Source organism: Nerophis ophidion, linkage group LG04, assembly GCF_033978795.1.
Source record: "Nerophis ophidion isolate RoL-2023_Sa linkage group LG04, RoL_Noph_v1.0, whole genome shotgun sequence".
NCBI classification, from domain to species: domain Eukaryota; kingdom Metazoa; phylum Chordata; class Actinopteri; order Syngnathiformes; family Syngnathidae; genus Nerophis; species Nerophis ophidion.
In genome coordinates, this window is record NC_084614.1 from 52,825,181 (window position 1) to 52,852,989 (window position 27,809).

A 27,809-nucleotide genomic window follows, 5' to 3' on the forward strand; every position below is an offset into this window, starting at 1 on the left:
AGTACTATCTATCTATCTATCTATCTATCTATCAGAGCGGGGGCTGGGGGCGGTGCTGTCCCAGCGGGTGGAGGGTATCGACCGCCCCATCCTGTATATCAGTTGGAAACTCTCGGACTGGGAGGCGAGGTACAGTACGGTGGAGAGAGAGTGCCTCGCCATCCGGTGGGCGTTCGGGGCCCTCCAGTATTACCTGTTGGGGCGCCCCTTCGGTCTCTGCTCGGACCACTAACCGCATGAAGGACACCAACGCACGGATCACCCGGTGGTACCTCGCATTGCAACCCTACAGCTTCCGGGTGGTCCATCGGCCGGGAACGCAGATGGCCGTGACCGATTTCCTCTCTCGGCCCTCTACGGGAGGGTCTAAGCTGCCCGGCCTCAAACTGCCGGTGGAGGCAACAGCTAAGCACACAGGGTTGACGATAAGCGCCCTTAATTGAACAATACTGTGGAAAGGGCGTGGTCGACGTGTCCCCTGCAGGCAGGGCATGTGCAGGAGCCGGCTGTGAAGCAACGACAGGTGAGGAGATTTCTCAGCTGGAACGAGTTGTCTAATCACCTGTCTCTTTATCAGGAGCGCCGGAGACCATGAGGGAGGCAGAAACCCGGGAGAAGAGAAGCTCGCAAATCAAACTATTAACCACACATTGCTGAAAAGAATACTGTATAACTTGACAGCTCAGGTCCAGTGAGTTATTTAGCCGGAACGAGAAAGTGCTACAAATACTTTTGTCAAAAACACCACCTTTGTCAATATAAACCAAATGATGGTTGCATATTCCTTACACATATAAAATATTTAACGCAGAAGCATGTTAGAAAGTGTCCAGCAACAAACGTGTCTGCATCTTTGAGACAAGAGCTATAGTGATGCATAGTTGGTTATGGTTTAAATTCATATCCAACTATTGCGACATCTTTTTATTGTCTGCTGAGTTTAATTTCTTAATGATTGCTGCTGCTGGTGTGCCTCCGGATTTTTTCAATTAAAAAAAACGCGCTTCGGCTCAAAAAAGGTTGGAAAAACACTGGTCTGATGAGATTAAATATTCATAAATATTCTACAACGTAAGCATGTTTCTCATTCATCCAGGTCATTGTATGTATTTGCCCTAACTGATGAACTTTGCTCGGATGAGTGTCTAGCTTGATTGGTAGAGCGGCCGTGCCAGCAACTTGAGGGTTGCAGGTTCGATCACCGCTTATCCTGGTCACTGCTGTTGTGTCCTTGGCCAAGACACTTTACCCACCTGCTCATAGTGCCACCCACACTGGTTTAAATGTAAAAATTAGATATTGGGTTTCACTTTGTAAAGCACTTTGAGTCAATAGAGAAAAAGCGCAATATAAATATAAACTTCAATTCACTAATATAGCTACAGCAGTATTTCTACAACAAGGACCGAAATATTAGTATCAACTCGTTTGCTCTTCTTACCGTGAATTGATTAACTTGGACCCCGACTTAAACAAGTTGAAACACGTATTCGGGTGTATCCATTTAGTGGTCAATTGTACGGAATATGTACTGTACTGTGCAATCTACTAAAACAAGTTTCAATCAATCAATCTTTGATATACCTTCACATCGTTTCCTGTTTCGTTTACCAAAGTCCGCTCGGTGCGTACAGTCTGTCTTGATTGGTTTGTTACCTTTGACGTAGACCGGCATTTTCCCACAACACCCTGCTCCAGCTCGCACGGATGACGAAAATGGCGGACAGCGCATCATCGGTGGGTATCCGAGCGATGTTGTGTTGTTTTCCAGTCGTTGTCCACACTCGGGGTATAAATGAACACATTCTTTCCGACAGGTCGAAATCGTCGAGGGTTGCCGCCTTCCCGTTCTTCGCAAGAACCAGGAGCACGAGGACGAGTGGCGTAAGTATTGTTGTTTTCAAATGCTAATCGTGCTAATGCTAACAAGCGAACCCCGGTTGTTTTTGACCGTCCGGTTGTTGCAGCTCCATAGATGCTCTACACACCAAATGCGTTAGAATACTCTTCTAAAACAACACTTTCATCTCAACTATCAAGATCAAAATCACATTTTCCGTGTATTTTAATTGCTTAAGACTAAACAGAACGATATCAAGGTATTGTTAATAAAGATAAATACTGACTATGCTTTTTAGATGACATGATTGACGTGTAGTTTGTGTAGTCCCCAATGTATTTATTGTTGTTTGCTTTCTCAAATATTCCGGTCACAGATATTTACTTGCATCCTCTGCATCACCTACACCTTCCGAACGCTTTTCTGCAGCATCAGCAGCGTGTCACTTGTAAATAGATATTTATCCCATACTGCTTAGAATATTAAAATAATGCAGTGTTCTGTATTATTTTACATTCATAAAATAACCAAACTTCATGAATGTGTTTTGTGACAAACAAGTATGTGCTCCAATCCTTCTATCACAAAAAAATGAGAGTCGTCAAAATGATTGGAAACTCAAGACAGCCATGACATTATCCAATCCAATCCACTTTATTTATATAGCACATCTAAACAACAAGAACGTTTCCAAAGTGCTGCACAGCTATGTTAAAAACAATATTAAAAAACAATATTATGCTCCACCAATGACTGAATAGAAACAAAAAATAAATAAATATAAAAACAATACAAAAATAAATATGATTAAAAACAATTTTAAAGGGTATCATCAATTAAAACAGTAAAATTGAAATCAAAAAGTATTAAAAAAAAACAGAGGACAGAGGACCACACAACCTCACGTAGTGTTAAAAGCCAAAGAATAAAAGTGGGTCTTAAGACAAGACTTAAAACACTCCACTGTGGAAGCAGTTTGAACATGGAGGGGCAGAGTGTTCCAGAGCTTAGGGCTGACCACAGAGAAGGCCCTGTCGCTCCTGGTTTTAAGTCTGGTCTTGGGCACCACGAGCTGGAGCTAGCTCTCGGACCACAGAGCGCGCGCAGGAGTGTAAATTTGGATGAGGTTCGAGATATACTGAGGTGCCAGTCCATGTAAATATTTAAAAACAAACAGCAATCTTTCAAAATCAATTCTAAAATGAACAGGGAGCCACTGCAAACTCTGAAGAATTAGGGTTATATGCAGGCGTTTCCTGTCCCCTGTTACAAGTCGTGCTGCCGCGTTCTGGACTAACTGCAACCGGGAGAGAGCTTTTTGGCTAATGTCAGCATAAAGTGCATTGCAGTAGTCCATTATGTTCTTTACAAGTGTATGTAAACTTTTGACCACAACTGTATATATGATAATAACTTCAATATAGAGGCAACTTGTTGTTTCACTCTACTGGTATTTAAACACTGCTGCTCCAACTATAGCGTTGGAAGCTGTCAAGTTATCAATCATTTACCAATAAAGATTGGTGATTTCATCCACAACTTTTTAGCATTGGCATTCTTGTTTTTCACACAGCTTTTGAATGGCAAGTAGTCATCAATTTTGCCAAAGAAACCTATCACCTGATACTACGGCTGCACTATTTTGAGGAAAAACCTAATCGCTATTTGATTTGCGACATTTTATATTAAAGACATGCACCTGGCGATAGGTTGATTGGCAACACTAAATTGGCCCTAGTGTGTGAATGTGAGTGTGAATGTTGTCTGTCTATCTGTGTTGGCCCTGCGATAAGGTGGCTACTTGTCCAGGGTGTACACCGCCTTCCGCCCGAATGTAGCTGAGATAGGCGCCAGCGCCCCCCGCGACCCCAAAAGGTAATAAGCGGTAGAAAATGGATGGATGGATGGATATTTTATACATAAATCTGGAAAACTAACAAGTGAAGGATATTTTTCAGACTACCAACATATTCTTGTCTCAAGGTGCCGCACATTAGAACAATATGCAGTCATTTACCTAAAAAAAAAATTTGGCTTTATGCAGACCGACTCAAAGCTTTTTTCTACATCATGTTCCTAAACTGAAGAAATAAGCAATAAATCTATACATAACGTATAATAAGAATGCAAGTAATCATTTAAAACGATATGATAAACTGTTATTCTTCATTACTGTAGGATTGTTTGGCGTTGTACCGTAATTGAAAGGTAAATAACTTAATCTTAAATAAATACACAAACAAAATATAAATCTATTATCATATATATGTGATTTATGACACCGAAAGACTTACGAAGTTTTCTAGTAAATAAATATGATTAAAATAAAAACCCCGTTTCCATATGATTTGGGAATTGTATTAGATGTTAATATAAACGGAATACAATGATTTGCCAATCCTTTTCAACCCACATTCAATTGAATGCACTACATAGATAAGATAACATGTGTTAGCAAGAATACCCATAAGGTTATTGTTTTTATTTTGCATTTAAAGTGGAACTGTATTTTTCTTTGCAATGTTGCAGATAATTCACAATCCGTATGAGAGACAATAACACACTCTTTTTTTGTATTGCGTTCTAAATTGTAAATATTCGTTAATAAATGTCCTCTTACAATGGAGTGAATTTCAGCCATGACGTCGTCATGAAACCCAGAAAATAACCTACCAAAAAGTGCCAACAATACTCCGTAAACATTTTTAACCTGAATTTTAACCAAGTATTGGTGGTGATATTACAAGCGCTTAAGTTAAGGACCTATTTATGTGGCACATTGTCACAGAGAGCTAACTTTCTCGTGCTGCTTTATTGACGTCATCAGCTGATGAGCAGCTTTCTTGCCTAAGAGCTCGTGCAAGTTATTTATAGATATAAATCATGCCTCTCGCCTCGAAATTAGAATGTTGTGGCCATAAACCAAGAAGTACACTATGCCAGCCGCCTTAAACCCGGATATGGCAAAAAGACACTTCGTTCCACTCCCCCTTTTTCTTTGCCAGGATTAATAGTCATTCTTAATCTAAACAAAAATGCATGAACAATCAAGCAGTCGTCATCCCAGTGAGAGCAGACATTCAAGATTGTTTATTGTCATATGCACAGTTAAACAGACCGTTTGCTGTACAATGAAAATCTTACTTTGCTAGTCCACCCTTCAACAAGTCACACGGTACTTAGCTAAAAATAAAAATAAAAATGTATATACAAGGTACAGTAAATAACATAACATTATTGCCCATTCTGATTGACAGTCAACAGTATAAATATGGAGGTGACCTTGGGTCACAGCAGCAGTTAAAGTGTCTTTAGTGATCAAAGCTGAAAAGTGTCTACAGTGATGGTTCACAGTTCGGGGGTGGTCAAGGTAGCTGTCTTTTGTCCAAAAAGACAAAGTAAAAAGTGTACATTGTATATTTAGGCATTGTACAGTTAGGGATGTTTAATTATGTTTGTTGGCTCTCGTGATGTCTGCGGATGTTGTTGAAGGATGTGGCAAACGTTATGCGATTGTGAAATGAATGTGCATCCTTATGTTTAAAATGATCAAAATACATATTTATTACCGTATTTTTCGCATTATAAGTCTCTCCGGAGTATACGTCGCACCGGCCAAAAATGCATAATAAAGAAGGAAAAATAATACATATACGTCGCACTGGAGTATAAGTCGCATTTTTGCGGAACATTTATTTGATAAAATCCAACACCAAGAATAGACATTTGAAAGGCAATTTAAAATAAATAAAGAATAGTGAACAACAGGCTGAATAAGTGTATGTTATATGACCTATAAATAACCAACTAAAAATGTGCCTGGTGTGTTAACGTAACATATTATGGTATGAGTCATTCAAATAGCTATAACATATAGAACATGCTTTTTCGTTTACCAAACAATCTGTCACTCCTCATCGCTAAATCCGATGAAATCTTCTTCCTCGATGTCGCTTTTAAACAACTCTGCCAACACCAAAGGTATGCGCCGCTTCCTCTTGTCGTTTTCTGCTGCATATTTCACTACGTCCAGCTTATAATCTGCAGTACATAATTTCCTTTTCGGTGCCATTTTTGTTCAGCCCTTCTCAGTTTTTATAAGTTACCGCCAACGTTGAAACGATCCATTTTAATAGCTACGGCAGTAGCATATAGCAGTTAGCATCTCATGACCCACAATGCACTTCTGCCATGACCCTCCCCCGACGAATTCTTATTGGTTGACGTGTGTGTGACGATTGCTGACATTTTCTTTGTCTCTTCCACGAATGAGATAAACAATATTATTTGATATTTTACGATAATGTGTTAATAATTTCACACATAAGTCGCTCCGGAGTATATGTCGCACCCCCGGCCGAACTATGAAAAAAACTGCGATTTATAATCCGAAAAATACGGTACATGTTACTATACATATGCTTGTTACTACATTAAATATATTCTTACAGTATGTATATAGTGGAGTCACTCTGTGGAACAACTTAGGGGATAAGTTAAAAACGTGTTCTAACATGATTCAATTTAAAACACTGTTTAAAAAAGAAATACTGAAAAAGTACGAGGAGGAAAGAGAGTGATGCCCTCAGCACAGAGCGATGGGAGAGAGGTGTATGGTCAGAGAGTGTTTGGGCCCGTGTGTGTGTGCCCGTGTGTGTGCTTTGTCTTGTCTCATAGTATTGTTAGTGTACAGGAGTTTTTCTTGTTTTTGTTTATAGAGTATTGTTCTTGTATTATATTGTTTATGTTAAATGTGGATCGAGTTAGAGGGGTTGGGCTTTTATAAACTCTGCTTCATCCAACCCCTTTTCAAGCCTCGCATGAATATCTCTGCCAAAATGTATTAAAAAAACTGTGTTTAGTTGTACTGTGCCGGTTTGAAATAAATATTTCAATTCAAATATAAAATGTTGATGGAGCTGTATGGATGTTTTTTTAAAGTGCTTTATAGGCAGCATGGAGCAGCTCCCAAAGGCTCCATTGTAAGCGGACTTTTGCTCAAATGGATTTACTAGTTGGAATGCATAAAAAAAAGAAAAAATACTTATGTTCGCACTGCTTTGGCAAAAAACTGCTTTTTTGAAACATGAACATTACAAGCATACGTATGCACCTGTCACAACATTATTTGCACTTGTATAACATATGTGCTTGAAATAAAACACATTTAGAATTGTCCTAGAAAGATTAAATTTACAATAAAATCTATCCTTATTAGGATTGTAAAGTTGGCTCTTGTGTTAGATTAGAAATTTGTTCACCAGATATTTTACTTGCCTCTTTTGTAGGACATTTTGATGGTTTATTTGAATGTCTTTCTTACACTCCAGCCTTGGCAGAGATTCTAAGTGTAAAGGAAGTATCTGGAAGAAAGCTCTACTATGTTCACTATATTGACTGTAAGTATTTTTTTGTTACATCTTATTTTTAATCACTCTTCTGGTGGCTGCGATGTATGAAATCTTACTGTCTATTTTATTCACAGTCAACAAGCGTCTGGATGAGTGGGTCACGTCGGACCGGCTGGACATGAAAAAGCTCCAGTTCCCTAAAAAGGAAGCTAAAACTCCAACCAAGAACGGTCTTCCAGGCTCACGCCCCAGTTCACCTGAGCGAGAAGTTGTGAGTTGATGTTTATTCATTAATTCAATGCATAATATTAGCCCTTTCCAAAAAACCTAAATTTTTGGATCTGTGCATGTCAATTTAATGTAGGGCTGCACGATTTTTTAGAAAAAAACCTAATTGTAATTTTTCTCTCCAAAATTGATTTCTGATTTTTATGTTTATAATCAAAATGCATAAAACTGTAAAAATAATGATTGAAGGAAAGATGTGTTACTTTTAGACTGTCATTGAACATGTTCTTGTCTCAAGGTGCCACACATTTAAACAATATGCAATATTTTGCTTTAAAAAAATGTTTGGCTTTATGCAGACAGACTCAGAGCTTTTTTCTAAATTATGGTATTAAACTGAATATATAATCAATAAATACTATACAGTGATTATGATGTAATTTAATATATAATAATAATCCACTTAACCATTTAAAATGATCCAAACTGTTTTTTCTCATCACTGTCGACCTGTTTACCATTTTACTGTAATTGGAAGGTAAACAACTTTGTTATCCTAAATACATAAACAAAAAAAATGATCTAATTTCTGGAATCAAAAATTTAACTTAAATATTGAACATCTCAAAGTGCATTTTTTACCATTTGGAAAGACGAGGTCGGAAATTGTCTTTTTGTTTGTTGCTATCACATGATCACTGCATTGTCGCTCCTTAATCCGAGTTGATGGGCCTATATAGCCCACCCAATTTAAAGCTCAAATATTACCACAACAGGACATTTAGCTTTGAACCATACTTTTTCCTCCTAATTTGTGTTACTTTGCGACACTTTCTGCTAGCAAGTCGCGAGTATGGAGGCTATCTTTACGTGCTTCCTGTGTGTGTAAAGCCAGCGCCCCGCTCCCCATCCACGCAGACTACTGTTGTGAATGACTGAAAACAGGGCTCACTGTGTTCAGTTGATTCTACTGTTGAGTAAACACGCTCAGGTCCAGAGAGCAATGCAGAGAGTGAGACGTCTTTCTCCCCGTTTGAAGCGAGAGACGAACAAAGAGGAGACTCAACAATTCTGATTTGCAAACATGTCTGTCACTCAAATGTTGGTGAAGGCAAAATGGAAAAAAAAATTCAGCCTCTTGCGGTTATTTAACGCACCAATAAAACCTTGATGTCAATTAATCGTGCAGCCAAAGTGATGATTTGCTTAAAGGGGGCTGCAAAACCTGTTGCAGAGACAAACTGGGAGGAAAAATATCAATGTTATATGTATGAACTAAGATCATGGAGATTTGATGGAGACATAATTCTTCAACCAGATAAATGTGTCACTAATGTGTGGATGATGAATAAAGTGTGTACAGCATTCGCCTGAGCAATAACCTCAAGGCCCATATGAATGTCAGTTAACCCCCCTGCTTCTCTTCCTTTATGTTCAATTCAGAGGAAGAGTCTAGATCTCAACCTTCAAACTGCCACAGCTCCTTCCAGAGGCAAAACTCTCCCCACTCCGGTACAACTCGAATTCACCAATTACCCAAAAACTAAAAAACCTTGTTTACTCCTGGTGTTAATGTGTGTTCATTGCTAATGGTTCAGGCTATAGTAATCATGCAGAGGAACACAAGAAAGTGGGTGCACTGGTTAATTTGTCAGCAAACTAGAATCGCAAATACAGAACAATGTATTTATTTACAGTAACTACGGAAGACACATTTGTAGCTGACCTTTTTGCCGTTGTAGTTGATCTGTTTAGCACATCTTACTACTAGATTTAAACAAGGTGCAATTTGCATTTAAACCAGAGACAACCAAAACAACTGAATCTGCTTCATTGGATAAGCTGTGGTCATTAATCAATCGGACACATTCTCAGTTGATATGGAGCTGCAGGTTGTACTCCTAAAACGGGCCAATGTGACTCTGAGTCACTGCTTTGCAAAAACCCAAATTACTGCTGGTTGACCTGTAATATTTTCACTTGCTTCCATGTTGTTACACTACTTGTAAATAAAGCCAGTCGTCTTAACACCCCATGTTTACTGCAGAAGAGGAAAGTGGAGACGGTCCCCTTGGTAACGCAGGTACCTCCAGCACCCCCAGTGCCATCCCTCCCAAGTACAGCAGAGGCATCTCAAGCGGCTGTTTTTCCCGTTGCGAGAGATGCCAACACTTTTAAGACACGAGAAGACCACGACCAGCTCTCTTCCCTCACAACAGTAATGAAGATTTACTTTTTGAAGATGTTTTTTTTCACTTACATAATGCTTCCTTAACATTTTTGTAGAATGGGACCACTCGAAGACTCATCCCATCTCAGCCCGGCAGGAAAAGGAAAGCTAATTGTGGAGCTACTGATGAGGTATGTCACTTACATGGAGACTCTTGTTGCATTTTATTGACACTTTTAATTAACACTTTTGCATGCATGCAAGTTGTCTGTTTCACTTTGTAAAGGCATTCATTTGTTGTTTACTTAAAACACCTACCGCAAGCATGAGTTTTACATGGCCATCAAAAGAGAATGATTGTTAAACATTTGTGTGAAAATACGTTTGGTTTTGAGAGCAACAAGCGTTGAAATATTGGAGTTACACTTAAATTATGAATTCATGATTACATTTTTGTACTCAATTTTGTCATTATTGTGTCTGAGCGGAACAGCAGAAAGTTAAGAAATTTAATTTTAGCTTCCAAACACAGAGTTAGATTAGACATGTAAATAGTGATATTCTAAATTTATTTGAACTTACATGTTTGAAGGCTATCAATTGAGTCCATTTGTTCGTTTTCTACCACAAGTGGAGCACAATGCCTTCACACAACAATAGGAACACCTATTAATCTAATGAGTTTGTACAAATGTATATACTAGAAACAAAAATACCTGTCCGTATTTTGTATTGGATCTCATTAAATTTTGCGTGTGGGCCTCATATTGGTTATTGTAAAAACATTGAACATGATCTTTATTGGTTTTACTGTTCTTACTTTTACTGTTATGTGTTTACAATTAGGGCCTCTGCGATTCATCGACTTAGTCAACGTCATCAATGATGTAAATATGTCGACGTCATGTAGCTTGCGTCGAGAAAAGAATCCAATCCATCAGCCACCAATTTTTATTGGCCAATTTCTGTAGAAAAGTTTGTTTTCCCCAGATGCCAATCAATATCTTTCAATTCTAATCACAAAAAAATTATCATTTATGGCTCATGCCTTGCAGCTTGGTCAGTTTGTTGATAGGCGACACTACTAAGACTGCTGGCAAGTACAATGCGACTATCTGTTTGAGTATGTCCATACTCAAAGCAGAGTGGATGTTTTAAGTAAACATCACCATAATTGTGGCAAATAAACTATATTTCCTACACATTTTAATATCAGTGTCGAACTGGAGAGAGACTTAAAATGCTGCACATCGCGCAAGAAAGCTGCAAATGACAGGGAAACATGCTAACACTAAGCTAGCTTAAAACAACAGAAGAATAAGTGTCTAGTTCGCTTCAACATACATGTAGATTTAACAGTGTTACATTGTAAAGTTAGCAAAAATTAACAAGAAATTAACAAATAAATTGATAAAAGTCTAGATAGAGGATAATATTACACCGGGTTGTGCATGTGTGTGCGCTCCGCTGCTGTCTGTTTGGTGCCAGACTGCCAGCAATTACAGAGAATGGTGGAACAATCCATATGTCGATGCTTTTGATATTAAGGATAGTACATTGTATGAGTAATACTAGTGATTAGATTGATAGTCTTTTCACAAAATCTCTTTTTGTTGATGTTTAAAAAATCCGTAAATACGTTTCTTGGACACAGGAGGACTTTGACTTTATATTTGTTAAACAATTGTATGGAACAAAAGAGAATCATGAAACGGTGTAAATATCTACTTGATATTGTTACAATGCATTTGTGTTTTTCTGCTTATTAAAATGTTTATCAATTAAAAAAAATAAATAATTTAGTGACCTTAAATATTTCAAAGTAAAATGTATTGGTGTCAGTCCCACTACTCGTTTACTTTCCAAAAAGTAAGCTCATTTTATGATTCATTTTTTCGATGACATAGTCAATAGCTCTCTCTATAAATACATAATACAATTTACAGTAAGTACTTGTGATGCTATCATCTAATCTCACTTTCTTTTGTATCCCTAAATCAAACAACATGCATTCAAATGTTCCGCAAGCTTGAAAGATGTTGGTGTATGTTTGGGGAATTAATTTGAAAAAAAGTTGCATCACTTCACTAAAAAACTATGTTACAATAAGAAATAATATTTACAGATTATTTTATTAAATAATTGGTAGAATAATCCATTCAATAAATAATGATAATTATTATTAATAGCTTGTCTTATTTTGTAATTATGTCAACATGACCACAGAAGTCTTTACCAGATTGATCTGCTCAATTTCGTCCTCTTTAACTGACCAAGCCTCACTGTTGCACATCAAGATCGATAATCCTCTACAAGATTGTTGGACAAATGTCTCCATCTGCCCCTGTATATAAAGTGTTTACTTTGTAAAATATAAATCACATTCCCCTTTAGTTTCCAAAAGCCCGTGTTTTTGTGTCTCTCTTTGCTAGATGATAAAGGTTTTGCAGTATAACAAGCCCCAAAGTGCCAGTGTCTTTCTACCACCACCAGAGGTCTGTTTGATTTCCTGTTATTGACAATTTGATTGTGTGTTGCTGCCAAATTAAGCTGTGCCCAAACAGCTTCAAGTCTAGTCCTGCAGGTAACATGTACAACCACTGTGATTCTACATTTTCCACAAAAAAGACCCCACAATGTTCTTTCTCGATACAGAAAATAGATTGAAGCACAATGAATGTTAAATGATGGTTATGTCAAATGTTCATACTGTTTCACTCCCAGGATTCACAGGACAGCTCTGACGGCATCCCGTCCGCTCCCCGCATGACGGGCAGTCTGGTGTCGGACCGTAGCCATGATGACATTGTCACTCGAATGAAAAACATCGAGTGTATAGAGCTTGGACGACACCGATTGAAGCCGTGGTATTTTTCACCGTACCCACAGGAACTCACGTCGCTGCCCATTCTATACCTCTGTGAATTCTGCCTCAAGTACCTGAAAAGTCTCAAGTGTCTTCAGAGACATTTGGTAAAGGGGCGATCTTTTAAACCAAGTTAAGTATTTAGGTGTTTAATGTCTAATTTTTTTTCTATGGTTGTCTTTTATCAGACTAAATGTAACCTCAGACATCCTCCTGGAAACGAGATCTATCGTAAAGGAACCATCTCTTTCTTCGAAATTGACGGCAGAAAAAACAAAGTTAGTTTGGACCATACATCTCCTGCATTTCTTTTCCAACATTGCTGATTCCATATATTTTTCCAATATTTTTAGAACTATTCCCAGAACTTGTGTTTGCTTGCAAAGTGTTTCCTGGACCATAAAACACTTTACTACGACACAGACCCTTTCCTCTTCTATGTAATGACAGAGTATGACGCCAAAGGCTTCCACATAGTGGGATACTTTTCGAAGGTATACAAGGCTAAGGAAACAGTCCTCATTCAATTGGCATCTCAAATATTATTTTTTGGGTTTTTTTTGGTTAGGAAAAAGAGTCAACCGAGGATTATAATGTAGCCTGTATCCTGACTCTGCCTCCATATCAGCGGAGAGGCTACGGGAAACTGCTCATTGAGTTTAGTAAGTACATGTTTTAAAGAGCACACAGAGAGGCTGTTGACTTATCTACAACCTCATTTGGTGCTTCTTCCTGTCATTCAGGCTACGAGCTGTCCAAGGTGGAAGGAAAAACTGGCACACCCGAAAAACCACTCTCGGATCTGGGCCTGTTGTCTTATCGCTCCTACTGGTCTCAGACCATCCTGGAGATTCTCATGGACCTCAAGCCAGATAATGGCGAGAGGCCACAGATTACAATTAAGTACGTGAATGTTGGAATTTGGTTAATATTCGTACTGTCTTTTAAGCGGTTTTAATGACTGCTTACTTATTTTGTTTCGCAGTGAGATCAGTGAGATTACAAGCGTAAAGAAGGAAGACGTAATTTCAACACTGCAGTACCTCAACCTTATCAACTATTACAAGGTGAGAGACCAATTTCCTAAATACCATATGTGTACCACAAGTGAATCATCTCAAAGTATTGTAGATATTAAAATTATATATTGATATATTCAAAATGTTATCAAAAATGCCGTGATACGTGACAGTACAAAATAGGAGCAATTGGTGTTAACTAGTTTTTTCTAGCAATTTTGCCTTTGCGGGTGTCAAAATATACTGCATCTCCCAGAAATCTCTGCACAGCGCAGGATCTGGTATAATTAAAGATGTGGAAAAAATTTGTTTATTAGCTTAATTTTTGTAATTCATGTTGCTTTCTTATTTGTGATTTTTCCCAGCTGATTATGGCAAAAAAAGTAATCCGATCTCGATTACCGTATTGTCTGGACTATAGAGTGCACGGGTATATAAACCACACCCATTAAATTTGAGAATGAAAACATTTTTTCCCATATATTAGCCGCACCGGACTACTTAATTCTTCTTCTTTTGGTGCCATACATCAGATACAGTCGTGGTCAAAAGTTTACATACACTTGTGAAGAACATAATCTCATTGCTGTCTTGAGTTTCCAATAATTTCTAAAACTCTATTATTTTTTGATGGTGATTGGAGCACATAATTGTTTGTCACAAAAACCATTTATGAAGTTTGGTTCTTTTGTGAATTTACCATGGGTCTACTGAAAATGTGACCAAATCTGCTGGGTCAAAAGTATACATACAGCAACATACATTATCAATTTTGGTGATGTAGAAAAGTTAAAATCAAATCAAATTAGCTTCATGGCATTCTTAACTTCATGTGAGTGATTATAATTGAAGACACCTGTTAACTTCTCTGAGCCCATTTAAATAGGACTCATGTGATGCAGTCATTAGACTCGGTTACAAACGTGAAGGGAAGTGAATTATATTTATACAGCGCTTTTCTCTAGTGACTCAAAGCGCTTTCTACATAGTGAAACCCAATATCTAAGTTACATTTAAACCAGTGTGGGTGGCACTGGGAGCAGGTGGGTAAAGTGTCTTGCCCGAGGACACAACGGCAGTGAATAGGGTGGCGGAAGTGGGGATCGAACCTGGAACCCTCAAGTTGCTGGCACGTCCACTCTACCAACCGAACTATACCGCCGCAAACGTGAAAATGGGAAAGTCAAAGGAACTTAGCACACATCTGAAAAAACTAATCATTGACTTGCACAAGTCAGGAATGTCACTTGGAGCCATTTCAAAGCAACATAAGTGTCACATAGAGTTTGTGACGAACCCCAAGATGCAGAGAAGGCGGAAGGAAAGCATTGTGCAGGAAAACATGATTTAATCTTTAAAAATGAAAAACACAAACCAGGAACTAGGAACAGCCAAACTGGAAAACGGGAAACAGGATCCAGCAAAGAGGAACTAGCAACAAAAAGACAGCACGCTGCAAACAGCTACAGGTTCTACGAAAAGCATTAATGACAATAATCCTGCCCAGAGTGGAGGAACAAGCAGGTCTAAATAGCATCCGGCTGATTGACACCAGGTGTGGCCCGATGCCAATCAGCCACATCTGAGGGGAAAAACACTCAGAGATAAGAGCAGGAAATAAAGAAAAAATAAGAGCGCTGACAGGATATAAGACAAACAGAGGAAAAACTAAAACATGACCAAACTGTCAGGTACGAACCAGACAGTAGCCCCCCTTCCCATAACGGATACCAAAAGTACTAGAAAACCACTTCCCCCTCCAAAAAACAGTCCAAAGTCAAGGGAGGACAAGGCGGTGGGCCGCCAGGCCAGGTGTCCCCGCAACCAGCGAGGAAGAGTCAAGTGGCAACAACGAGTTGAACGCCGCCACAATTGGCAAGGCGGTCGTCCGTGAAACGACCACATCTTTGGCCGACAAGAGTATGGTGGCGGCCCCTTCTGGCCCACCGGACAGGATGTTGGTGGCGACCCCTGCTGGCCCACCGGACAGGATGGTGGTGGCGACCCCTGTTGGCCCACCGGACAGGATGGTGGTGGCACCCCCTGCTGCTGGCCCACCAGAGAGAATGGTGGCGACCCCTGCTGCTGGCCCACCGGTGTGCGTGATGGGGCCCCCTGCAGCTGGCCCACCGGAGTGCGTGGTGGCGCTTCCTGCTGCTGGCCCACCGGAGTGCATGGTGGCGCCCCCTGCTACTGGCCCACCAGAGTGCGTGGTGGCGCCGTAGGTTGCAGACCCACCAGAGATGATGGCGCCGTAGGTTGCAGAGCCACTTGCGTGAGGAGTAGCTGGGCCTCCTCAGCTGCACAGCTACTCATAGCCCCCCCCCCCCCCTCAAGGGACGGATCCCAGACGTCCCCAGATAGGCCCACAGACGACAGGGGTGGGTGGGAGAGCGCTTGAAAAGTGGACAAACTTTTCTTCAAATTAGCCATAAATTCTAGCGCTTTGTTAAGCCTCTCCGCCATGGAAATCTCTACGGGTTTCGTGTTAGGCTGGATTATTCTGTCACATAAAGTTTGTGACGAACCCCAAGATGCAGAGAAGGCGGAAAGCATTGTGCAGGAAAACATGATTTAATCTTTTAAAATGAAAAACACAAACCAGCAACTAGGAACAGCCAAACTGGAAAACTGGAAACAGGATCCAGCAAACAGGAACTAGCAGCAAAAAGACAGCACGCTGCAAACAGCTACAGGTTCTACGAAAAGCATTAATGACAATAATCCAGCCCAGAGTGGAGGAACAAGCAGGTCTAAATAGCACCTGGTTGATTGACACCAGGTGTGGCCCAGTGCCAATCAGCCACAGCTGAGGAGAAAAAATACTCAGGGATAACAGCAGGTAATAAAGACAAAATAAGAGCGCTGACAGGAAATAAGACTGAGGGAAAAAAACACTTTAGGGATAACAGCAGGAAATAAAGACAAAATAAGAGCGCTGACAGGAAATAAGACAAACACAGAGGAAAAACTAAAACATGACCAAACTGTCAGGTGCAAACCTGACAATAAGGTCCCAAGAGCAACTGTGCAGACACTTGTTTGCAAGTATAAAATGCATGGCACAGTTTTGTCACTGCCACAATCAGGAAGAAAACACAAGCTATCACCTGCTGCTGAGACAAACTTGGTCAGGATGATCAAGAGTCAACAGAGAACTACCAAATAGCTGGTCTGCAATAAAATGGAAGCTGCTGGAACACAGGTGTCAGTGTCCACAGTCAAGCGTGTTTTGCATCGCCAATGACTGAAAGGCTACCATGCATTAGGAAGCCCTTGCACGACTCCTTAAGGCTTGTCTAAAGTTTGCTGCTGATCACATGGACAAAGATAAGACCTTTTGGAGGAAAGTTTTGTGGTCAGATGAAACAAAAATTGAGCTGCTTGGCCACAATAACCAGCAATATTTTTGTAGGAGAAAAGGTGAGGCCTTTAATCCCAGGAACACCAAACCTACTGTCAAGCATGGTGGTGGTAGTATAATGCTCTGGGCCTGTGTTCCTGCCAATGGAACTTGTGCTTTACAAAGAGTAAATGGGACAATGAAAAAGGAGGATTACCTCCAAATTCTTCAGAACAACCTAAAATCATCAGCCCGGAGGTTGGGTCTTGGGCGCAGTTGGGTCTTCCAACAGGACAATGACCCCGAACACACGTCAAAAGTGGTAAAGGAATGGCTAAATCAGGCTAGAATTAAGGTTTTAGAATGTCCTTCCCAAAGACCAGACTTAAACCCCACTGAGAACATGTGGACAATGCTGAAGAAACCAGGCTTGCCAGAAGCTTTTGGATGGCTACTAATAGCGCCTTATTGCAGTGAAACTTGCCAAGGGACATATTTGGTCACATTTTCAGTAATACATTCATAAGATAACTAAACTTCATGAATGTTTTTGTGACAAACAAGTATGTGCTCCAATCACTCTATCACAAAAAAATAAGAGTTGTCAAAATTATTGGAAACTCAAGACAGCCATGACATTATGTTATTTACAAGTGTATGTAAACTTTTTACCACAACTGTATATGATAATAACTTCAATATAGAGGCAACTTGTTGTTTCACTCTACTGGTATTTAAACACTGCTGCTCCAACTATAGCATTAGTTATCAATAATTTACCAATAAAGATTGGTGGTCGCATGCACAACTTTTTAGCAATTGCATTCTTGTTTTTCACACAGCTTTTGGATGGTAAGTAGTCATCAGTTTTACTAAAGAAACCTATCACCTGACACTAGGGCTGCACTATTTTGAGGAAAAACCTAATTGCTATTTGATTTGCAACTTTTATATTGTATACATACATCTGGAAAAATAACAAGTGAAGGACATTTTTCAGACTTCCAACATATTCTTGTCTCAAAGTGCCACACATTACAACAATATGCAGTCATTTACCTAAAAAAATATATTTAGCTTTATGCAGACCGACTCAAAGCTTTTTTTCTACATCATGTTCCTAAACTGAAGAAATAAGCAATAAAATTATACAGTGATGATAAGGTAATGTAATCATAACGTATAATAAGAATGCAAGTAGCCATGTTATTCTTCATTACTGTAGGATTGTTTACCGTTGTACCGTAATTGGAAGGTAAATAACTTAATCTTAAATACACAAACAAAATATAAATGGACTAATTTTTGTAACTTCAATAAATATTGAACATCTGAAAGTACTAGTAGAGTGGAAAAACAAAGTATCTCTTTATTAAATCTATCATCATATATAGCTGATGTATGACAGCGAAAGAGTTACGAAGTTTTCGGGTGAATAGATGAGATTTAAAATAGTATCAATCTCACGGAGATACCCCAGCTATTTTGAGAGAAAATGAGCTAGCCAGTCACATGATCGCTTGACAAAGCGGTGGGAACCGCAGATCCCTTTCCTACCAACAACAATGCAAATCATATAGCCTTTATGGGAGCCAACATCGGTTACTTTGTAACAAATGATGGTCCAGAACCTTATATTTTGGAACCCTGAATATAAGTTGGGTGAGCTACAGGTTTTAGGAGCTCTGCTAAATAGATCCAGCCTGAGTGAAACACTTAGCATCATGTAGCAGTATTGCTTAGCCGAGACACGATGCAGTAGTAGAAAAAACGTCAGCAAACAAGACATCTCCAGCTCAATACTGCAGTGCTTGTGAGCTTCTTAACAGTTTTACGGCAGTTTGCATCCATATTTGTTGCATTACTGCAATCTTCAGTTTCATTTCATATTTATATTAACCTCTCACATTGAGTCCATTGCAACATAAATTATAGTTAGCTCTCGATTATCAATGCTAAAAATATTTTTCCTGCGTTAGCGCTTATAATAACAGCATTACTAATATTTTAATAGTATTTAGGTCACAAGATGTAAATTTAGTATTGTTTGCGGGTTTTAGATGGTTATTTAAAGAGTTTTGTGGGCAAAATAGAGAGCCCCCATTGACTCCATTGTTATGTTGGCAGACTTTATATTTATTTATTTACAATTTAGAATGCATAAATGAAGAAAAACGTCATGTCTTATATGGGGTTTGTGAATGATAGAAAAAACATCTCTTTTTAGATGTCTTTCTAATTTTTTGCGTATTTTTAGTATGACTGATCTGATAACATGGTCAGAGTGCAGAGACGTTCCTCCAGTGACGTAAAATCTCCGTAATAGCCGAAGGCATTTGGAGCGAAATATTCAAAATGGCTGATTGAATTTGTGCCATTTTGTGATGACAGTAGTTCACGTACTTTGCCAATTCTAAATACATAACATACAAATCGCGGCTGCATTTTTGCTTGTCCGTCCGTGTTGGCTCATATCACTCATCCTATTTGAAGCTGAACTTTTCCCACAATTGGAACTTTGGCTTTATAATCTTATGTTTTTCCTCCTATTTTGAGTTACTTTGTGCCACTTTTTACTGGGGAGTCACAAGGCTCTCTCTACTGTGAGTGTTTGTGGCAGCACCCCGCTTAATCTTAGTCGAGACAAAGATTGTGAATGACTGAAAAGAGGGCTCACTCTTCAGTTAATTTTACTGTTAAACAAACACGCTCAGGTGCTGAGGGCAATGCAAAAAGTCAGGCGTCTTTCTTTCTGTTTGAAGTAAGAGACAAACAAACGTGAAGCTTAACAATTATGATTGGGGAACATGGCTGTTATTCAAACGCCCGTGACGGTGGAGAAAAAATGACAAACAAACTCTTGCAGTTATTTACCAAATTATTAAAAACCTTGATGTCGATTCGATTTTGATTTATTATGCAGCCCTGCCTGACATGTACAGGTCATTTGGAAACTGCTTGGCTCTTTTATTTTGGAGTTAGTTTGGTAGTTTGAGGTGGCCGTGTCTCAAGTAGGCAGGCACATAGACATAGATGGCCCGAGAAGGAAGCAGGTTGACGGTTAGAGTACTTGCCCCTGGCTGTTCCATGGAGGTGAGTGTTTGTCAAATACACGGTCCCCTGTGAGTGTTTGTCAAATACAAGGTCCCCCGTAACATGATTTCCTCTTTTACCCACAATGAATGCACCTCAGTCACATTACGGCAATTTCCGCAACCTTCTGCATTTGGATTCTCTTTTTAGCGAACATTGATTCAATCTGCGATTTCATTGACGCAAAAAATCTATGATTCTGTTTACTTCCACATTCCTCGTGACTTGAAGTAGGGTGGTAAAAGGTCAACTCCGAATGGCTGTTTGTTTTTTTTTTTATGCTTTGTAGCGGCACCTGTTAAAATGTGAGTTAAATTTTCTGAGTAACTGCATTTTCCAAACTGAAAGAAAACATTCCACTGAAGAGGAGCTTGCTTCTGAGATAGTAAAAGTTGAGAGACACAGTGGATCTTCCTGAACAGTTCTTTGTGCTTTAAAATACTTGTTTGTAGTAATAAATAGTATTACAATATTTTAGAATTATGTTTGTGTTGAATTACAGTAAGTGTGTTCATTTTACACTAAGGCAACCCGCGGTTCCGGAGCGCCGCCCTAGTGGCTCTCTGGAGCTTTTTCAAAAATATATGAAAAATGGAAATGATGAGGGGAAAACACATATTTTTTGTTTTAATTTGCTTTCTGTAGGAGGACAAACATGACACAAACCTCCCTAATGGCTATAAAATGATAAATGGGTTGTACTTGTATAGCGCTTTTCTACCTTCAAGGTACTCAAAGCGCTTTGACACTACTTCCACATTTACCCATTCACACACACATTCACACACTGATGGAGGGAGCTGCCATGCAAGGCGCCAACCAGCACCCATCAGGAGCAAGGGTGAAGTGTCTTGCTCAGGACACAACGGACATGACGAGGTTGGTACTAGGTGGGATTTGAACCAGGGCCCCCCGGGTTGCGCACGGCCACTCTCCCACTGCGCCACGCCGTCCCTATAAAGCACACAGTTTATATTAAACATGCTTCACTGATTCGAGTATTTGGCGAGCGCCGTTTTGTCCTACTAATTTTGGCGGTCCTTGAACTCACCCGTAGTTTGTTTACATGCATAACTTTCTAGGACGTGTTTTATGCCACTTCTTTTTCCGTCTCATTTTGTCCACCAAACTTATAATGTTGCGCATGTATGCACAAAGGTGAGTTTTGTCGATGTTATTGACTTGTGTGGAGTGTGCTAATCAGACATATTTGGTCACTGCATGACTGTAAGCTAATCGATGCTAACATGCTATTTAGGCTAGCTGTATGCACATATTGTATTACTATGCCTCATTTGTAGCTATATTTGAGCTCATTTGGTTTCCTTTAAGTCCTCATAATTCAATTTATACCTCATGACACACTATCTGTATGTAATATGACTTTTAATTTTTTGTGGCTCTAGACAGATTTGTTTTTGTATTTTTGGTCCAATATGGCTTTTTCAACATTTTGGGTTGCCGCCCCCTGCACTAAGGCATGTTTAAGTTTTTTTGACTAATACCACAATATTGTACCGGAGCCTTAACACCGTGATAATGTTGTACCGTCATATTTTGATACCGTTACGTCCCTTTCTCAGAGCAATGCTTGCTTGTTTAAAAATAGTCTTTATTAAACCCGTATGCAGTATATAATATAGGATGTTGCTCTTCTGCAAAGTATTAAACAGTAACAATGCTAATTGAAGTCATTGTTTAATTTGTACAAAATGCTATGAAGCAATACTCTGTGTTTGTGTGTGGACGGATAAATCTGAGGTTGGTCAACTGAGGTGTCACATTAAATATGTGACATTAAGTCATGTCTTTAAACCTTATTTAACATCAGAACATTAAGTTATTGACTTACAATTGTTGATCTCATTTTCTCCAGTGGTGAAGGTTTGTTCGTGCGGCTCTTTAATGCGCACGGGCAATAAAGGAAAAACAATGTAAGTGTGTGATGATTTTAAAGAAAAAGTACATTTCCTTGTATGACTGATGATACCATACTTGCCAACCTTGAGACCTCCGATTTCGGGAGGTGGGAGGTGGGGGTCGTGGTCAGGGGTGGGGCGCAGGCGTGGTTGGGGCGGGGGCGTGGTTAAGAGTGGTGGCGTATAATTCACCAACTCGAGTATTTCATATAAATTTCATATATATATATATATATATATATGAAATACTTGACTTTCTGTGAATTCTAGCTGTATATATTTATTTTATTATATATATAAATAAAATAAATAGTTGAATTTCCGACGGCACCTATCAAATACACAGTAATAAAAACACAGTCGTTCTACTAACTGTACTGTGCTTGCTGGTTACTAAAAAACAACAACACTTACCTTTCACTATTTACATAACCTTTGTTCTGCCATTTGCGTATTGGCGAGCGATCTCCGAATCCGGGAACATCCTTCACGGATTTGTTGTAGACATCCGCAAATGAGAACGGGATGTTGCTTCCAGATATCAGCATAGCCATCTTTGTCTCAGCATAAGATACACCATCGGGTCTCCATTTTGCGAGATGGGCCATAATACTGGGTTGTGAACGATGCTGCCTTGCGGACGCTTTGTGCTTCGCTGATCGTTCATGGCTGAGTATATCCGTTCGGCCGCCATGTTCAATGGAGAAGTCTCTTCTACAAAATTTACAGGCCACACACTCCTTCCCCTTCAAACTCTCCTGGATAAACTGAAATTCTTGTTTCCAATCGTTCTGGAACTTGCAAGCGTATTTTTTTCATTTTGCTTGTCGACGGTGTAATATATTGGGTTGGAGTCAATAACCAGGCGACGTGATGAAGTTACGTCTCTTTACTGTGGGCTTCAGAACAGACTCCCTAATGCATATGTTCCTTGACTGCACTTAAATGTAGAATATATTTACATTCTATTCTATGTACAGTAGATGGCAGTATTGTCCTGTATGAGAGGGTCACAACATTGAGTCAGGTTCTCATGGAGCTGGAGAGGGCGTGGCCTCCAGCGCCGCCTGAATTTCGGGAGATTTTCCAGAGAAAATTTGTCACGGGAGGTTTTCGGGAGAGGCGCTGAATTTCGGGAGTTGGCAAGTATGGATGATACTGTAATGATAAACAAATGCGTATTTAATGCGAAACCAAATAAAGTATGGTATGTGCTGTGTTAAGAAGCAGCATTAAAATTCCATTACTGCAGGGCTGGGCCGATAAAATGGTATCAATATATGACATAGACAAAAACATTAAATGCGTTCAATAAAACGTTCGATGTACCGTATATATTTTTCTTTTGGTCGGAAAAACAGAAAGAAATAAGCATGGTTTGTTGCATAAACAAATTGCCTCTACATTGAAGCTATTATCATATACATCAATCAATCAATCAATAAATATTTATATAGCCCTAAATAACTAGTGTATCAAAGGGCTGCACAAACCACAACACAAACCACTGCGACCTCCTCGGTAGGGCCCACATAAGGGCAAGGGAAACTCACACCCAGTGGGACGTCGGTGACAATGATGAGTATGAGAAACCGTGGAGAGGACCGCAAATGTGGGCAACCCCCTCCCCTCTAGGGGACCGAAAGCAATGGATGTCGAGCGGGTATAACATGATACTGTGAAAGTTCAAGCCATAGTGGATCCAACACAGCCGCCAGAGTCCAGTCCAAAGCGGATCCAACACAGCAGCGAGAGTCCCGTCCACAGTGGAGCCAACAGAAAACCATCCCAAGCGGAGGCGGATCAGCAGCACAGAGATGTCCCAGCCGATACATTATGACACCTAAAGACTTCCAAAGTTTGCGTATAGATAGAAATGATCAAAATAGTATCAATCTCACTGAGATTTCCAGAGCCATTTTGAGAGATAATGAGGAAGCCAAACTCGTCATCGCGTGACGTAGAGGTTGGGATTGAAGATCCCGTCCCCACCAAAATCAATGCAAATTGTGCAGACTTTGTGAAAGCCAGCGATTGCTTGGGGCAAAATTGTCACCCTGCACCTTATATTGTTGATCCTGTATATAAGGAGGATAAGATACAAGTTTTAGAAGCTCTGCTAAACAAATCCAGCTTTGGTGAAACCCTAAGCATCATTTAGCAGTATTGCAAAGTGCTAAACAAGAAATACAAACTGCAAACATAATACAATTATATCTTACTGTACAATGTCTTCTCTTACTTCGATGATGACTGATAGGATGTCCATATCTTTCCCTTTTTGTGTGAAGAATTAATCATGTTGTACACAAAGGGTTAACAAAAAAGTCTTCCTACAGACGATGTCTTTGGTTGTGTTTGTCCGTCTCCATCTCCGGGTAAACATTGAATGACACAGATGAACAGCTTTTAGATTTATGGCTAAATCTTCCTATTATCCAGATGATAGGCATGATTTATTATCTGGAATAACCTTGACGAGCCAAGACACAATGATGCTGGAGCAGCAAGACATCGCAGCCAACTCACAGTAAAGGCAGCTGAGGGCTACTTCTGTATCATTGCACCGCTAAGAAAGTTTCTTTGCATTAATGCTTATAATATCAACATCCCTAATATTTGGTTAATATTCAGTGCACGATATGTATAAATAATATTGTTGGGGTTTTTATATTCAAAATGGCTGACAGAATTTTTAGCAATTTGTGATATTTAAACTTTGTTTTTACAAACTTTGTGGATTGTAAATACGATTGGATATGGTTGTATGAATACAATGAAACACAATCAAGCATATAAAATCAACTTGTTTTTCCACTCTACTGGTTCTTTAAAATGTTAAAATTGTGAAAAAATACTCAATTGCCAATAATGCTCCACCTTATCTAAATATTACTATTTTTAGACAAATTATTCCTGTCACTTAGCTATAAGAAATTGATTCGTACATAGAGTATTTTAATTCTACTTTACTATAATTCCAATTTAACATACTGTGGGGTGAAACCAGTTCAATTCAAATTCTTCAAATAATCAAATTGCAATTCCAAATTTGGAATACTGCACAGGCCAGGTTATTACAAAATAAAAATTCATGCAACCTGCCCCCTCCTGTTTACTGATATCATTTATCCTATGTGTGTTGCTGAATATACAGGGCCAGTACATCCTGACTTTGTCAGAGGACATTGTGGACGGACATGAAAGAGCCATGCAGAAAAGGCACCTGCGCATAGATCCAAAATGTCTTCATTTCACACCAAAAGACTGGAGCAAGAGGGGAAAGTGGTAGAGCCCCCATCAGAACACATGGACAACAAATGTGAAGCTGGGATCAGATAAAGGTTTCCCAACACAGAAACCTTTTTTTCTAACCCAGGATAAGTATGAAAAACGAACTACATAATATTTTATTGTGAATATTCATTATCTATATTAGGACTCTCAAAGAGACTTGTGAACAGTGACTGTCAACACAATCTGCAACACTCCCCCCTGCTGTGTCTTCAGCCCACCTCACAACCTTAAACACTGTCCATGCTGTGTTCGATAGTAACTCCACATTGTTTCTGGATGTTATTTTCTGTACTGACTGAAGTGGATTACATTAAGTGCAGCAGGGAAAGTTGTGTCCCATCAGTGAAAATATTTTAATTACCGGTAGTTAAATTATGTATCCCTCTTCTTTGTGAGCGGGTAAAAAACAATTCTGCGCGTCATCTTCTAGTTTGCAGTTTCTGCTGCAATGCAAGATTAAAGCAGTGGACCCATGAGGAAATGTCTAACACTTCTCTCAATGTGTTTAATCATCACCAGACCTAATGCTGTGTTGTGAACTCCTGTCATGGTTTTAATGTATTTTAGTGGTCTTTTGCAATGCTGCTCAACTCTCAACGTAATTCAAACAAACATGATAGAAGCCCACTACGCTGATAGTAACTATCATGATCAAAGTCACCAAAAGCCTAGGACATGTGCGAGTAGTTACCAACAGACGCAGACAGTAAAAACTGTATTTTAGGCACCAGCATAGTTAATACAGTGACAGTAGTGTTGAAGCAATTTGTTTCCTCTTATGAAATTCTTTCATGCTTCATTATGCTGGGGATTTTATGTTTACCTTCTAAAACATCTAATGTGCAATGAGACGAATCACTTCTATGTTCTGTGTAAATTGTACATACCAGATCTGATTGTACACTTTGAACACACAAGCCATGTCGAACTGTTAGAGCAATGTAAATTTGGTGTACAGTTGGTGTCGACTTCATTGTTTTTTTACATATTGTAAAGTAACTGCACAATAGGAACACAGAAATGATATACAGTGTGTGGTTTATGTTTTTCAGAGAGCTTACCGTTGACATAATGTCAGTACATTCAAGTGCAACACTTTTTTGAGTATTAAGTTTGATATGAAAACTTTTTGACTCGGGAGAAATGTCATCAAATTAAAAAAGCCAAATGTGGCTTAATGTGATCTATATTTGCCTTTTATAAGTTTTTTAAATTGAAAAATGTTTTCTAGCTAGACAAATGAAGGACATTGAACAAAAGGTGTGAGTCCATGTGAATGTTTGTCAGATTAAATGTAATTAGTCAACTCATTTTTGTTTTTTCTGTAGGCCCTACTGTATTGAGCACATTTTGACTAATGCCCACCAAGTAAGTGCTAGTAGGCTATTATCAGGTAGGACTTGACTGGAGCTGCATTGCTATATGTACGATACAGTGCATCCGGAAAGTATTCATAGCGCTTCACTATTTCCACATTTTGTTATGTTACAGCCTCATTCCAAAAATGGAATACATCCTTTTTTTGTCCTCAGGATTCTACAGATAAGACCCAACAATGAGAATGTGATTTTTTTTTTTAAATGTTGCAAATGTAATAAAAATAAAAAATCACAGGTATGCACTCTGCAAAAACTGACATCTAAGTAAGATTAAATATCTCAAATAAGGGTGATATTTGCTTATTTTCTGTCTGATAATATACTTCTTCTCACTAAGCAGATGTGATGTTAGAGTGTTTTACTTGTCTTAAGGGTTTTGGTCCTAAATGATCTCAGTAAGACATTACAGCTCGTTGCTGAGATGTTATGACCTATATTTAGTAAAACATGCTTGAAACTAGAATATCAACTGTTGCAAAGCTGTGTCATCAACACTCACAAGCATAAAAACTACTTTTCTAAAGTAATCATTTCTTACTTCAAGCATGAAAAAAAAATCATGATGCCGAGCGCATATCATTATGTCAACATAATGGCACTAGCATTTACTTCATTTAAGAATATTTTGTCAACATATTGAGCAAAAAGGTCTCTTATTTTTCTACCAAGAAAAGTGCACTCGTTGTTAGTGAGAACATACTTATTTTAAGGTATTTTTGGGTTCATTGAGGTGAACTAATTTTACTTGTTTTGGAAAGTCGTGACAAGCGGAATTCTGTTGTTCTATTGGCAGATAATTTTGCTTAGTACAAATAAAATACCCCTCATTTTTATTCATTTTTTCTTGTTTTTGAACACTGACTTTTTGCAGCCTTTGCTAAATACTTTGTTGATGCACTTTTGGCAGCAATTACAGCCTAAAGACTTTGAATATGATGCCAAAAGCTTGACATGTATATCATTTGGCAGTTTTGCCAATTCCTCTTTGCAGCACCTCTGAAACTCCCATCAGGTTGAATGGGAAGCATTGGTTTTCATCCAGCATGTGTCTGTACATTGCTGCATTCATCATTCCCTTTATCCTGACTAGTCTCCCAGTTCATGTTGCTGTAAATCATTCCCACAGCATCATGCTGCGGGGATTCAGGCCGAAAAGATAATTTTTTCTTTAATCAGACCAGAAAATGATGCTTCTCATGGTCTTGAGTCTTTCAGGTGCATTTTGGCAAACCTTTTACGAAGAAATGGCTTACGTCCGGCCACTATACCATACAGGCCTATTTGGTGGTTTGCTGCAGAGATGG

General features: G+C 39.0%; 1 protein-coding gene across 2 annotated transcripts; it reads left to right on the plus strand.

The window, feature by feature from the left end:
• The first annotated feature begins 1,646 nt into the window (after positions 1 to 1,646).
• Positions 1,647 to 27,338, plus strand: LOC133551525 (histone acetyltransferase KAT5). 2 transcript variants are annotated; one of them, XM_061898318.1, is made up of 15 exons: positions 1,647 to 1,737; positions 1,818 to 1,884; positions 7,171 to 7,239; positions 7,326 to 7,462; positions 8,863 to 8,931; positions 9,467 to 9,637; positions 9,706 to 9,780; positions 12,022 to 12,084; positions 12,314 to 12,562; positions 12,644 to 12,733; positions 12,809 to 12,949; positions 13,024 to 13,117; positions 13,199 to 13,358; positions 13,441 to 13,522; positions 24,987 to 27,338. In XM_061898318.1, exons 1-15 carry the CDS (start codon positions 1,708 to 1,710, stop codon positions 25,119 to 25,121), a joined length of 1,632 nt encoding a protein of 543 aa, XP_061754302.1. In that variant the 5' UTR covers positions 1,647 to 1,707; the 3' UTR covers positions 25,122 to 27,338. The 2 variants fall into 2 exon arrangements, with proteins under 2 accessions (XP_061754302.1, XP_061754303.1); XM_061898319.1 differs by lacking the exon at positions 8,863 to 8,931.
• The last annotated feature ends 471 nt before the right edge of the window (positions 27,339 to 27,809 follow it).